Source organism: Linepithema humile, chromosome 2 (assembly GCF_040581485.1).
Source record: "Linepithema humile isolate Giens D197 chromosome 2, Lhum_UNIL_v1.0, whole genome shotgun sequence".
NCBI classification, from domain to species: Eukaryota; Metazoa; Arthropoda; class Insecta; order Hymenoptera; family Formicidae; genus Linepithema; species Linepithema humile.
Genome location: NC_090129.1, coordinates 23,800,588 through 23,815,786, shown reverse-complemented (window position 1 = coordinate 23,815,786; position 15,199 = coordinate 23,800,588). Strand labels below are relative to the sequence as shown.

General features: G+C 43.2%; 2 protein-coding genes across 5 annotated transcripts in view; both read left to right on the top strand.

Moving 5' to 3' along the window:
- The window catches only part of LOC105667831 (neuroligin-1), a 37,296-nt gene extending 26,680 nt beyond the window's left edge, over positions 1-10,616 (top strand). For all 4 annotated transcript variants that reach the window (XM_067350280.1, XM_067350279.1, XM_067350278.1 and 1 more), the window contains 5 exons: positions 1,347-1,535; positions 2,238-2,494; positions 3,696-3,842; positions 4,567-4,994; positions 5,964-10,616. In XM_067350280.1, the coding sequence (XP_067206381.1) occupies positions 1,347-1,535; positions 2,238-2,494; positions 3,696-3,842; positions 4,567-4,994; positions 5,964-7,056 (2,114 nt within the window). In that variant the 3' untranslated portion in view covers positions 7,057-10,616. The remainder of the gene's footprint in view (positions 1-1,346; positions 1,536-2,237; positions 2,495-3,695; positions 3,843-4,566; positions 4,995-5,963) is intronic.
- A 2,753-nt stretch (positions 10,617-13,369) lies between these two features.
- Nha1 (Na[+]/H[+] hydrogen antiporter 1) overlaps positions 13,370-15,199 on the top strand; it is a 28,511-nt gene continuing 26,681 nt past the window's right edge. The window contains exon 1 of the mRNA XM_067350298.1: positions 13,370-13,593. The gene's annotated coding sequence lies outside the window, so the exon portion shown is untranslated. The remainder of the gene's footprint in view (positions 13,594-15,199) is intronic.

Below are 15,199 nucleotides of genomic sequence, written 5' to 3'. Positions count from 1 at the left end.
CAGGTATGTGTTCACAACCCCCGTATACTCATTCATAAAAGGAGCTCCGGGCAGTCAGTGGAACAATTTTCGATATCGATACGCCGTATTTTCACCATAGCAGGACTGGTTTTGCGCTTCTCTTTGTCGGTATACTGCAGTTCCGTATGCGTTTTGTTCATCGCTGAAGCGAAACAATGCCTGCGGCGTTATCCAATATTGCGTGGCCGGCTGATTCGATTCTCTTTCGCTTTTTTTCGCTTGTTGCCCCACTCATTATTCGTGTTTTCCTACTGTTTTGCGCCAATTATTTTTATGTTTGTACATACAATGAAGCAGTTTCTCGCATAAATGAGTATAAACAAATCACTGAGATCGATCTATCACATTAAATCACGTTAAATGTATTTTTGATCGACGCACTGTATTTCATCGATCGCCGGCAATAGAATAACAAATTGAAAAGAATGAATAAAGAAATAATCAGATGTACGATAATTTTTCAATGAATATTTTTGTGTTTTTCGAAATCAAATATGTGTTTTTTGAAATATTCTTTTTCATAAATAGCGACGGGAATATTTGTTTCGCGTTATTTACATGATTCAATATTCTCTGTAATATTTTTCCAGTGTTAAATACGAGTGTAATTAGGATTTTGCAATAGTGTAGTGGCAGATACGCGAATACGGGATTAAGAGGAGAATCGGATTGAAATGAAAAACTCGCCTCGCAGGCAGATGGCGAATCAAAGTGACAAGCCCGTAGGATGGTCAGTGTAGCAAATTGAAGCGAGCGAAGTGGAGCACCGGCGAGCAAATGTTTAATTTTAATCCGGTTTATCCTGCGCGATCTCAGTCGCTTTTCCCGTTACAATAACTACGTTTACATACACACACACACCACGGCAATCTTGGCTTTCGTCCTGCGACAACAACTATGTAATAATTAATTAGATCAGACGGATTCTTTCATTATGTTAGAGTAAACACTAGAAGTAATTGGATTCAATTTCAGCGAAAGTTTGCAATTAATACAATAGAATTTGTTTCTTTGACTGGGTGCGCGCGAGAAGGATGAAGTGCGAGAAAAGTCGAAGGGCTCTTCTCTCGAAACAAGAAGACAACAGCATTACTGGAAGCGTCTGAACAAATCTCCCGGAGAACTTTTTTCGACGCTTCCAACACTTTTATCTCGCGTCCTCGAGACGGCAAACACACACGTTGCCACATTTCAAGCTCTCCGCTCATATTTTCGTGGAAGCGTTAGAGAATAACGGCGCCGGGAATCCGTTTGCGAGCACCCTCAACAATCTATCCAGCGAACGTAAATGAGTCGCCTTCCTAATTCGGGCATTGAAACGACAGGCTTCCTGAAAACCGGGTCAAAAGGGAGCGCGCAGGGCAATTACGGATTGATGGATCTGGTGGCGGGACTTCATTGGCTGCGCGAGAATCTCGGGGCTTTTGGCGGCGATCCCGAGCGACTGGCGTTGCTGGGCCACGGCACCGGAGCGGCTCTCGCCAATTTTTTAGCCGTCTCTCCGATGGCGAAAGGTAAGGTGTATAATCGGCTGACGACTGATCGCGCGAATGTCAATCATCAGCGGCGGTGGTCAATGCACCACCGGTCGTTTGCAGCTGACGCGATACATTCGTCAAACCCTTTATGCGGAAATCGATAGAACGCGGACTGTAGACATGCATCGGAAATTTATTTATCCCCTTTGATAACGTCTTTATGCAGAACTTAAATAATCTACATATTGCTTTGGAAAAAAAAGTTTTTTACATTTTTCTTGTGAATATTGCAAATAGAATGTCGAAATTTTCTTATTTGCCTTGTGGATAAAGCTATGGAGCAGAATGTACGTAATCACAGTTCTCTTGGAAATTACAATCCTACTTACAAAGGAAGGGAATTGATCAAATTACGTTTAACATTGACTGACGTTTGTAACCATCTGCAAAGAGACGTTTGCAAAGGGACGTGCTAATTGGAACTGATTTATTGATGCTCGCAGTATAATTTCGTGTCTAAGTTTAATCCAACGAAAAGGCAAAACTAAATCGATTTAAACGGCAGACTTTCATATTGCGAAATAATAAGAGAACGCTTTTCTGTTTGTGAAAATTATTGCATTTTAAATATAACGTCAATATCGAATGATGTTGTTGATGTAAAATTGCTCGAGAGTAATTGAAAAATTTTTGGCATTTTTTTATTGAAATTGACGGGAATTTTCTCACGAATTGCAGAGTTAATCGGGAGGGTGATTCTGCTCGGAGGTTCGGCTCTGTCGCCGTGGGCGGTTCAGCGAGACCCGCTGACGGTGAAGCGCCGTGTCGCCGAAGAGACCGGTTGTCCCGGTGACGTCGAGAGCGACGATATCGCACCGTGCCTTCGTTTAAAGAGCGTGGAGAAGCTACTGGCGGTGCAGCTGGATCCGCCGAGATTCACTTCCGGATTCGCGCCCTTCATCGACGGGACCGTTCTACCACCGACGGTCAATCAGGTAAGACGATTTGCCTGCCCGATAATCGATAAGCCTCGAGAAGGAGTCTAGAAGTCCGGGAAAAGAGCCGCGCGCCAATAATTTTCTACTTGCTTTACGATCCGCCTCGCTTTATTGCCCCGGTTTTAGCGCGTCGTTAACTTTAATTATCGTTACTTAACTTTAATAGCGGCTTAATCAATATTGTTTATGTCTTTCTAAGCTTAAAAATTAGGAGGGAAATGGAATCAGTTAAATTGAGATTAAAGTTGATTTTCGCGAAAAAATTGCGAGAAATATCGTATTAACATTTTTCAACTTCTTTTTTTTTTTTTTTTTTTTTTTTATCTGAATTGTGATGACAACGTTATCTACCGTTTCGGAAACGTCAGACCGGCAGTGTTTCAATGTTTCTGCGCCGCTTTTGACATCGAGCCATTTTTCATAAAATTTGCATTTACACTCTCCGCGTTTAGCGGAACGCACTGGCCGTCTAGCGGTGAACCGTTTAAACGCAGATCACGCATAGAATATTTACCGCTTCATATGGGATGCAAATAAATATGGTGACGGCGAGGTAAATAAACATCGGCCTAGACACGCGTTTCATCCGGACGATTACGGAATTCGCAACTGCATACGGATATTAGCTTGATGCCGGCGGCCGACCGGCCGGCCGGTGTATTGATTTTGTGCAAGAGCGAACGAGACGACAGGTAAACGATGAATCTGCTAATTGAACGGGCAGCCGGCTGACGGATGACGGATCCGAGAACCGTAATAGCTACTTCGTGCATGCTCCATTAACTCATCCGTTGATAGTGTATCTGGTTACTCGCACTCGTCGTGATATTATGACGGTAAACATGAAACTAGGAGAGACGGATGAATATGCACAAATCACGGCAACTGCGATTTTGTAAAAAAAGCAGTTAAGTGTCTTCCGCAAATCCTATCACATCTGCTTCGATTTATAACTCACTATACGGCAACGACGTTATCTGATATTGTGTATAAATAAAACTGCAAAGGATATTATTCGTGTCCGGTATAGAGATTTATTTATCAACCACAGAGAGAGAGAGAGAGAGAGAGAGAGAGAGAGAGAGAGAGAGAGAGAAAGAGAGAGAAATCGAAAGCGAATGCAGAAAAACACTGGAAGTCATGTAAATTTTATTGTTACGCGCAATCTTCTTAAGTACAAAAAAGGTTGTTTGATCAGAACTTCCAGCCTACTGCCTCTTCTTCGGGAATAATGCCGATCCTGCCTGGGCCCGGCGCTGAATTCGCGGACTTTGGCGATCGTGACTTGCTCTTTGGTTTGACATCCGAGGAAGCTTGGATTAATCTCTCCGAGGAAGATTTGAAGGTAAGATTATTATATACATGAGTTTTAATTCTAGAAATCTTAAGAAAAAGAATATATACAGAAAACTACAAAATATGTTAATTACTATTTTAAAAATTTTTGTTGTATTTTTTTCATTTTTATTATGCATATATTTTGTATAAAAATATCATTTAAAAAAGATAAAAAGATCGGATAACTTTTAATCTCTGCTGCTTCACGTGTCGTGCGCCCTTTTATTTTTGTATCGATTTTATCAAGTAATTCGTGTTCGAGCGGAAGTAATTTCCTGATTAATGACCGACACTTGGTGCATAATATGTAATTGACATCGATTAGATATAGTTTGACAAATTGATGAGCTTTACATGATGGCATCACGGGCCTGCGCTCGGCAATCGTTCCGGATATTATTGACTCTCCGATGGTCACGGCCGTTGAGTCGCACTGTAGTGACATGTGTCTTGCTACTTTACGATTGTCGGGTCGGTATACAGATGCGTCGAAACGTGGTTTAATTAATTGCGTGAATATAACCTGCTGATTAATCATCTGCTTTCAACTAGTAACAAAAATCAATCAGCCCTAAAATTAATAAGTAGTGAAAAGTTGACGTTGAAAAGTTAAATCCGATGGTTTATAAATGAATTTTACGGCACGAAGGAACGCGCATACCGTCCGCGGTTTAACTGCACCCTCTGCGTCGTGAAAAAAAAAAAAAACAGGCAATTCTTACGATTCGCAGAGCGGCTTGAACGAGACGAGGAGGGACCGTATACTGCGCACTTACGTGCGAAACACGTACCGGTACCATCTGCATGAAATCTATTCCACTCTCCGGAATGAGTACACCGACTGGGAACAGGGCGAGCAGAGTCCCATGGCGATCTGCAAGGGTCTCTTATCTCTCCTCGGAGACGGCCAAGTCGCCGCGCCGCTCCTCAGACTGGCCCTCCTGCACTCTGCCTCGGAGGGACGGGGCTACTTCCTGCATTTCCAGCCGGGCGAACGACCTCTCAGCCTTAGGGGCGAGGAAGTGCCGTATCTTCTGGGTATACCTCTTCTCCGCGGGGAAGTCACGTCTGTGCTGTCCGCCTTCGGTAACTACACCCCCGCCGACGAGAATCTATCCAAGCTCCTCGTGCACTATTTGGCTAACTTTGTGAGGCGCGGGTAAGTCCCACCATTCTTCTTTGTTTTTCCTTTTTTTTTTTTTTTTACTAGCTGGTCTTAGATCATCACGCAATTACATCCGTTGCGGATGAATTATTTTCACTTGGAACAATGGAAATGCGAGGGGTAGAAATACGGGCCGAAACACTTCCCGCTTTGCATCTCAATTATAGCTGACGGAAGCGCGAGAGTATCGCGGAAAATTAATGTATCTAGTTTACGTTTTCTCGAATGCGAGATATTCAAGCAGTCATTGAGTCACGAGATAACTCGTACACGGGTGCGAAAGGGTTAATCGGATAAGTGAACGCGCAGCGCGCCTCTCGTTAATTCACCCGGTTTCGAAGTTCTTCGGAACTTAAGCATACATGTATACTTCGATTACTCTCCTCCGTGAGGAGAGTCTGAAGCCTGGTGGTGGTAGTCGATAGTAGGGTAAAGTTACAGCTGCGAGAGGATTTCGGAGCCAAACTCCCGCCAAAGGCCCGTTAACGCGCTCAGCGAAAGCTCGCAATCTCGAAGTAGAGTAGAGTTGTTAGTGGAGAAGACGCGAAGTGATTTTGGCTTCTCTAATTGCGGATCGGTGGCTATCTGGATGATTACCCTGTCATCGACACGGTGGATTTTCTCGCAATTGAGGTTTATCAGTGACGAATTATCTCATTGGCGGCGTCGTTTGTTTAGGATCTCGCAAAAATTCAACTTTTCTGATTAAAAACATTTTTTGAACTCTAAATTAGCGATCATTTCAAAGAACTGTACAGTAATAATATTGTTAAAATTCAGTGTTATATAAAAACAAATTGCACAATATTTAATTTTCTCGAAAATTCTTCTCATATTGAATTATTAGCAAAATAGGGCAGCGTAGAGCAGCGAATAATAAATCGCGAGCAAAAACGTCGAGCCAGTCGCATCGGTAGGTATCTGTCCACTTGTCAAAGGGTCGCGGTTCGCTCGCTGTTCTAGGGATCCGAACGGCGCCAGTTCCTCGTTCGCGGGACTGGACAGCAGCCCAGCGACGAGTCCGCCGTTCTGGGATTCGTACGACTCCATAAACCAGTTGTACTTGGAGGCCAGTTATAGTCCGGAGATGCGCTCGCACTACAGAGGCCACAAGATGTCCTTGTGGCTGAATCTACTGCCGCAGCTGCACCGGCCGGGCTACGAGATCAACATGCGGCACCATCACCTCGCGGAGAGCCCGACTCTTTACGAGGGCCCGGTACGCCCACAAAGCACGGCCGCGCCCCTGCCGCCGCCCCCGTTGCCCATGCCGTCTCCCACGGAGCCCTCCTCGATACTGACCGTGCTCTCGACCACGGAATGCACCCCGAACACGACCGTCGCGACGACAATGGCGCCTACCACCTCGCGCACGATGCCGCACGCGAATCTAGGTCCGGGGCCTAACAATCTCCTGCGCAAGCTGGCATCCAGCCACTATCAGAGCTACACCACGGCGCTCACGGTCACGATTGCGGTGGGCGTGTTTCTGCTGCTTCTCAACATCCTGATCTTCGCGGGGATCTATCATCAGCGCGACCGGAACACGTCCAGCGGCGGTCTGTCGGGCGCCTTCGGCACGAAGAAGAAGGAGGAGCTGCTGGAAGCCGGCTGCTCCGGCATGGACACCTCGGCCTCGGGTAAGCAACGACTGTCGTCCTCCATAATAGACTCGCCGTCGTCGATCCTGCCGCCGCACAAGGCGAAGCTCGTGCAGGAACTGGAGATGCAGCTGCAGGAGTTCCAGTGCTCGCCGCCGCCCGGCGGCGGCAAGCGCATCCTGGAACCGCCGACCTACAGCAAGAACCCGTGCATCCAGCGCACCCGCACGCCGTCGCCCTGCGTGGACGCCACGATCGCGCGAATGAACGAGGTCAGCGACGTCGGCGGCATCCCTCACGACAGCGAGGACGAGAACGACGAGTTGCCGGAACCGCCGCCGCCGCCCAAGGCACCGGCGCCCAACGTCGGTCTCACGTGTCCCGGAATCCTACGGCAGCCCGGGACGCCCGGTAGCGCGAAGAAGCGTGTGCAGATTCAGGAAATCTCCGTGTGATAAACACGGTAATTCTAGCTCCCTCAAAGATCTTTGATGTTGGAGAGAGCGGTTCACCGGGAAATGCGCGCGACGTAAGACGGGCGCGGTGTCGATCGGGATCAAGTGCGACGAGAGGCTTCTTTGAACTCTGATTATTATCGGGGATACACTCGAGGCGCGAGAGAGGCGCGCTCTCTCAGTCGCTCAAGTGAGTTTTCGTTCCTCTAATAAAATTATTGTTTTCCGTATTTCCTTTGAGAATATAAAAATAGTGCTCGTTGCGTTACGTCGCGATGAGGTAAAAAGAAAAAAAAAAAAAAAAAAAAAATCCGACTCTTTGCGCTTGATGATTGTGCTGAAGAATTCTCTCCACTCGATATCGTTCTTGGAATCTATTTCCGGACTATTGACGCTAAGAAGTTCGTTCAAGCTTGCGATCTTGTTATTCGAGTGATCTTCGCTAGGAGTGACGCCGGCGTGCGCGTGGCGTCGATGAAAGGAAGCATCGAAGAAAGTGAAACATAATTTTTATTCGCTCTGAGAACGGAGTTGTACAGTGTGTGTCGTGTGCCCGCGAACGAGTCAGAAGTGCGATTTATTTCGACGAGTTTCATACCGAGTCTTTCGGTTTGCGATTCCGTGAACGCGAATGCCGTAAAAAGACAGACAGGGAGGTTCGCAGTGGTCCCTTTGTATCCCGAGACGTGAATCTCCGTCCATTAGGGACGGCAGTGGTTTGAGACTGAAAAGTTCACGGATTTGATCGACGTTTTGTTCATCGGACTTGTCAGCCGGGTCCGATAATCGCTGCGGCGCGCTGTCGCAAAAAAAATGGGGGATTGACGTGATCTCAGGAATAAAAAGAATGCAAAAGACATCTCGCGGCTGGCATATACGGTATCCGTCATGGTGTTCGGGCTAACTCGGCCCGACACTGCCACAACACTAAATGGAATTAATCGAGGAATTGGTAGCTTGGGCTTCGACTTTTAGATTCGTAAAACAATGAGGATGATTAGCTATTGATATGTATGTCCGTGAGAAAATGTGCGCGAGACGGAGGATAATAGAGACGAAAGAGATGGACTAGGAGAGAGAAGCTGATTGGGGGAAACGGAGGTTTTGCGGAAAAACTTTGCGAAATGGCGGCTTTCGTTAGTGTAATTGGGCGTGTGTGAGACTCTGTGCGAGGAATTAGAGTACGAAACGAGGTAGGGCTAAATGGATTAACGGCGGGGAGTATTTAAGAGGACAGGTGACTCTCGGTGTTTCACGAATTTTCGCCGTAACAGCGTAGAATTGCATTCGTTGGAAAAATTGCGCCAAGTTTTGATGTTTCATTGAAGAAGACCGCATATCTATGTTATACGCTCAAAACATATTTATGATGTATACATTTATCAGAAAGTATCGCGGCACGAGTTTCGTCTGACTTTAATAGTTATCCCTCGAGGGGATAGAGTTGCAGCATTTTAAAAAGTTATAAATTTACCGCAACTTTTTGACGACGGTTGTAAAAGAAAAGCGTTTAGAGAGTTTCTACTTTCGACCAATTGGAGATTGATCTGTGCATAAATTATTATTAGCAGCACAAACTTGCTTTCTTGCGGTCGATTAAAGCTTTTTACTTGCTGAACGCTTAAAGCTTTTGTTTGCTGCTCTGTTTAAAGATATCTTTATTTTTGATGAATTTTCTATGCAATTATAATGCACTTTTTTTAAAAATTGCTATTTAAATTTGGCTTTTAATTATAACGAAACACAGACTAAAGACTTTGGTCTCCTTGAGAGTCACCTGTACATTGTAAATTTTATGCAATATTGGAATATGATATTTGAAAGGCGAAAAGTATCCGGGTCCATTCTAATTTGTTGTTTTACAGGGTGCTTAGACTTGTCGAATCGGCTACTAAAATACGCATTATTCATGTTCCGAATTTAATTGAATCTGCAGAAACAGTATTACTGTCAAGAGGTCTTCGTACACCAATTATTAAAATAGTTTATCATAAGGCGGTGTAAAAGAGGCAAAAAAAAAAATGAAATCAAAATTAACCCAGTCTATAAAATGTACTTCCAGGGTGATATTGGATGTTGGATTTAAAATTTCTCTGAAATAATTTGTTATTAAAATGCAACAAGTAAGTAAAGTGTGGAAATTTTGTATATGAAACAAAAGATATGAAATTTTTAGACGGAGAAAATTTTGATTTTAGTTCGTCTCGTTCGCCGGCGACCAAAAACGCCTTACACCAATTTTGGAGAATTTGGAGATCGAGCGCGTCATGTCAAAATTTTTGCGCGTCATGTCTTAGAGTTGTGTCCGATGGTTATACATTTTTAAGTATTTAATAGACGTGAAGGATTAGCAGACGAATAACAGCTCACATAATACATAAGTCAATCAATAAAAATATATAGTTTTTGGATTTTTGTCCAACAGTCATAATGCGCAAATATTTAGAAACAATGCGCAACACTTTGAATTTTTCAAAACTTTATACGTTAAGGCACTCGTGGTCGCCGGTGTATATATACCCATCCACAGAACGCACAACACTTCTTGACGGAATGTAAACGAAAAAGAATTGAATCGTGCCTGTGCGACTTGAATATTTCGAGAAATATGTCCGTCGCAAGAGCATCAGGTAGAAAGGCTGTCGTCTTAAGCACCCCTTCGACCGTAAGACTTTTCGAGCAAGTGAGAGAGAGAGAGAGAAATCGCGCGCGAGGGGCCATCGTAAATAATCTGAACTACTAATTAATCTAGTCACGAGGGAAACTTGCCGTAATTAATTCGATTGCACTCGCGTGCGCGATCGCCTACCGGCGGAGGGTGTTGATAATGTTAAGTGTGTGTCGCCAAAAATAATTGGGTGAGCATCGTGACGCGCTGTAAATTCGGGGAACTGTTCGATTGATCCGCGAAGCGCTACGATAACAAACAGTTGTTCGTCGAATTTGAATACGATCGTTAAATTAGCTTCATTTGCATCGTAAACTCGTGGAGAGGGTTAAGTTTCATTGTCATCTGCGCGGCCAAGGTGATTGAGCCTCGTTAAAGTTCTTTACCGTCGCCGTTCCTTTCGTTTGTAAATTCCTCAATTAATCGCGGATCGATTTCTTTTCTCGATACGAAAGTTGTGATTTAAATAACCTTTGAGTTGTAAATTGGAAAATGGATGACTATTTTGTGAACTGAGATGCTAATTAGCGAAACTATTAATGGCAAAGAAAATAAAAAAAAATTCCCTGTCTTTCTTAGTATATTTAGAAAGTTGCAAGAAAGATCTGAGAAGATCTTCAATCAAGTATTTTGTAAAGCAGAGTTGACTGTAATTTAAGTCGCAAAGAATTCGCGAATGAAAGGAACGGCGATACTTCTATAACAGTGGGTCATACAGAATTAACGAAAAAGGAGGATACTATGGACATAAGATAAATAGTTAAATGCAAATAGACATGCGGCCACAATCTATATTATGTCCATAGAAAGCACACCCACACATATATACATCTATCAATGTTTGGAATGTTGGGATTTGTTTAAATAAATAATTAAAAGATTCAAAGCATAATTACTGGCGTTCTAACTTCGCACAAGTCCTATGTCTTCCTTATCGCTTCCTTAGCCTCACAATTTAACCAACATTTATTTCGATTAATTGTCGCAACTTTAACAATATCGAAATCAGTGCGCAATTTTATTATTTAATCTTTATTCCAATAATTCGTTAATTAAAAGGTAGCAATTATAAATGTGAAATATTTTTTTCACTAGTCTCGAAAAAAAGTGCCAAGTGTTGAACAGATGCGCGTGCGCACACTGCTCGACGTCCTTGAAGGGTGGGTGTTGAGAGTAGGCTAGGCCACCCGCCCGGACAAAGAAAGAGAAATGAAGAAGCGGCAGCGAAACAAAGTAGAAAGCTCGAGGATTAGGGTGCACGAATGCCTACCGCCCTTTTCTTACCGCGCCCGGCGTACTACTCGTATTGACGTCTCGCGGTTTTCTTCCTCTCGCGGAGGGTGGCCGAAGCTTAATAGGGTGCTTTCCGCCTCTCGTGAAGCCGCGAAACGCGATCCGCCGCGGGCCCGAGTATAATTAGTCATGCTATACAATGCTGGTGGCATAGACCGAGTGCATATAGCTATACACGTTATATATTCGCTGCATCTTTTACGCGCGCAACCAGTGCTCATCGGGGGATGCATGGGGGTGTTCAGTAATTGCTGATACGACCAAAAAGCCGAGCCGTTCCGCGCGATACGGCTGTGACAAATGCCGCGGATTAATCCTGCGGAGCGCGTATAGCGCAGAAAAATTTCCCATCTTTCGAGTTTTATTAAATCACGCTTTTATTTACAAATAATGAAAAGTGATTTAATTTCCCTCTGATGAAACATGCGCGAAAGCAATCACGTTTATTTTATCACAATATAACGTATATCAAGAATTTAACGACGCTCACTCGTGTTAAATGCAATTTTCGTGAAAAATGGATCAAGTACATGTTGCGGGCCCGTATAACCTTTGCCGTTATAGTGTCAGCTTGCTATCGGTATTGATATTGATGTTGATGTTGGCAGCTGTGTATGACACTGAAATCCATGTTTTTGTCATTTATTAATAAAGTATCTCAATCTCTGAAACCATATTTTCGAACAATTCCAAACCAATTGCGTTTATCACGCTTGCGCTCTTTATTATTAAGACAGTAACGGGAACTTTTGATTTATGATTTCTTTATTGAAGACCTCTCTTTTTATTAAAGACCATATGAACATTAATTTTTTATACAAAAAATTTTGCGAATCTGTGAAAAAACTGAGGTAAATCCGCAATTTTTGATTAAAAAAAAAAAAAAAAAACAAACGTTTTAATCATCAACTCAAATTGGCATGGATGCAGTAAGCGTGCAGATTGTCTTAATTAGTTTAGCCGTTTGATCGTTACAGCGGACACATACACGCATGTGACCTTTTACATTTTCCACCGTACGCAATGATCCAAAAGGATTTTTTCATGCAGAGATTTCAGCGTTAACGTAAGCTCATTGCGATGCGTTTCACGATGCATGCAGGTCGTTCCCTTTGGTCGGCTATAAAGCGCGAGAATAAATAAATCTTTCCCGTTACAAAAGCGATAAAGTAACGTGATCTTTCGTTTAAGCGTTGCGCGCTATCTCGTTGTCGGCCGAAGCAATGGAATCGCGTGGATAATACGATTAAATCATTCCGTCCGGCGAAGAATCGTTAAGAGAACAAAATAATTGGGAAAGAGAGAGAGAGAGAGAGAGAGAGAGAGAGAGAGAGAGAGAGAGAGAGACGCGTGCGGAAAAAAGCGGGCGTGTGTCACGAGACGCGAATTAGAGCGGAAGAATCGGAACGCTAGATTCTTACTTCCTACGGGTTGAATGTGGGTTATTGCGGTTTATAGACATCAGCCCGGTGCTAATTAATAGTCCGATGCTATTTTTAAGCAGGCGTTGCGACTAAATGGCAGCCGCAGGTTATTCCGGTTGAAAGAAAATCGATAAGGGCGTAATGCGGCGGTGTTACGCGTAAGAAGCGGCGCGTGCTCGAATAGATAGACATTAAAATGAGGCGCCCGTTTACTTTCCACGGGGCGAGCGGTGAAATATTAACGAAGCCCAACACCGGTCAAACTTACTTTTAATAATAAAAGTTAAACTGCGGGATTAATGCGCGGGCGCGGACGGTGCGCAGCGTATGCGCTACATCGATTGACTTTCTAATAAATGTCCGAGTTAAATTAATCCTTCGATCAAAGAGAATGAAACGAAGTGATATAAAGTTGAGCGGCCGCGACTCGCTCGGTCAGGCTTTGATCTTCCTGTTTATTAGGTCTTTTTCGCGTTTTAAGCTGAATTTTCGAGTCGTTACTTATGACTCATTTTAACATTTCACATAAAGGGATTTTCATCCCTCTTATTGCCTTCTCTCGAGATCTTCATACATTAATGCAGTCGACGTTATCTTTTTGCTTCGAAATACCACCAGCATACATTCCGATGTCGCGGGAGTAGACTTGCCCCGGCGATGCGGGAGGGCGCGTTTTGCAGATGAAATACAGTGCCGCGCGATAAATGGGTGCTGACGCGATACTCCGCTGCAGAGACGTGCCCTTTTAGTGTGAACCTAGCTTTATTCTCGCCGTCGCTTTAAGCGACACTGTATAGGTCATGTCGCCTCGGAAGTCGCTTTTGTTTGCACCTTGACACTCGACCGGTTGTCAACGTCAGTTTTCCATTCTTTAAGAAATCGATAGGAACTATAACCCTCCTCCCATGGTCGTTATATAAGTCGTAATTCATATTACGGCACGTTCAGTTGTCTGCTCGGGATGGTGCCGGATGGACTTAAACTCGGTCTAAACGTGCAAAGTGCACGTTTAACGCTCTGCTGATTCAATAATAGTGATCGAGGAATTGCCAGATAGAAGACACGTAACTTTTACGTGTTTCCGTAATCATCGTGTTGCAAATTACAGCTTCGCAACGGCGCAGAGGGAATAGTCAATAGCAAATCGCACAGGTGACTGTTTTAACGCGTAGCTCGCTTTACGTAAAAGCGAAACTTATTTAGTTCCTTAAGTCACGTGTCTTCGTGTAATATGTTATGTCGAAGAGATTTTAATATTTCATCAATGTACCGTGTACAAACGGCATTTGCTTTAGGCGGAATAGCGTGGAATAAGTCGATAAAAATAAAAGTTGGACATTTCGTCGAACGTTTTATACTGGGATGACATAAAATGCTGAATTGTTTGTGCTTTACAGAATCGTAAAAATATTACTGCAGCAAAGTGATTGAATTTTACGTCAGGTGCATTCATAAATTTCCGCGTTTCTCAAAATAACAGAAACGATTTATATTATTATTTCACCAAAGCTCATCGCGTGTTTTATAAAAATATAAAGTGTTGACCCGCCTTGCCAATATTTTTTTCTCATCATCCCTTTTAAACTGATTTCAGAAAACGGCAACTGTTTAAATATCAAATAATCGTAGATTTCGAAATGCGAAAGATAAAACATTCGTTATATTTTTACGTGCAGAATTTAATTTTGTATATTATTTTTTTATTTCTTTGAATAAAAATTGCAGGAAGTGCATATTCTTTATATAATATTTTTTTATCGACGTATATAAATATTAAAATATTCAAATGTCTCAGAGCAGAATTCTATAGATACTGTATTACTCGCCGAATCAATTGAAATGGTAATTCTCTTCGAACGTAATTGCATCCCTTCATATCGATCTGTAAAGGTATGGACTAGCGGTTTACCAGCTATGTCTGCACACATATAATTTCCGTAATTAACCCTTGAGCACGTGGGTTAACTAAAGTCCCAAGAGTTACTTTTATTGATTTAAGCATTGTAAAGTACGCTTAACACTTTATTCGTTCGGTGTCTATAAATAAACGGATTGTTACATAAAAATTTCTCATAATTATAAAAGCGATCAGAAATGTGGATTATAAAAGAATGTTTTAACATTTTTTTATACTCGCATAAGGTTGAAAATGCACGCAAAGCTTTCGTAATTAAATTTAGTTCTATCGAGCGGTAATTGAAAGCGTTGACATTCCAGATAGGCATCCAATAATCCATTTTATCTAAATTACTGGTGTTTCGTCTATTCAATTATCCGCATTACACCGACGTATCGCCACGGCGATCCGAAAATTGGAATATTTTCAACACACCTGGGATTCGCTTCACAATCCCGAGCTACGATTGCGAGCGGCGCGGCGGGACTGTATCAAACGCAATTATGCGTCGCGATGAATCGTCGTAAGGCCGACGCGAAGACGAGCGCCGAGTGTTCCGCGCGCGCTCGAAAAAATCTCAGCTGCATTTAAGTCAATGTTATCCCTTCTCCGTCTCCATGCCGTGCGACACATCACGGCCTCGCGCCTCCTTCCTGCGCGAGTCAGAAGTCGTGATAACGAGGGCTAATTGAATGCGACCGTCCGCGGACATACGCGACTGACAACACACATATACGATTCGCGATCGTTATTTAGAGCAGTTTCAACTTTTTAGTTCACGTTGCGACACACCTTTGATCAAAGTCTTCCATCAGAAAAGTCTTCGGGAGGTAGGAGGTAACTTTAATAAAATCCCTATTT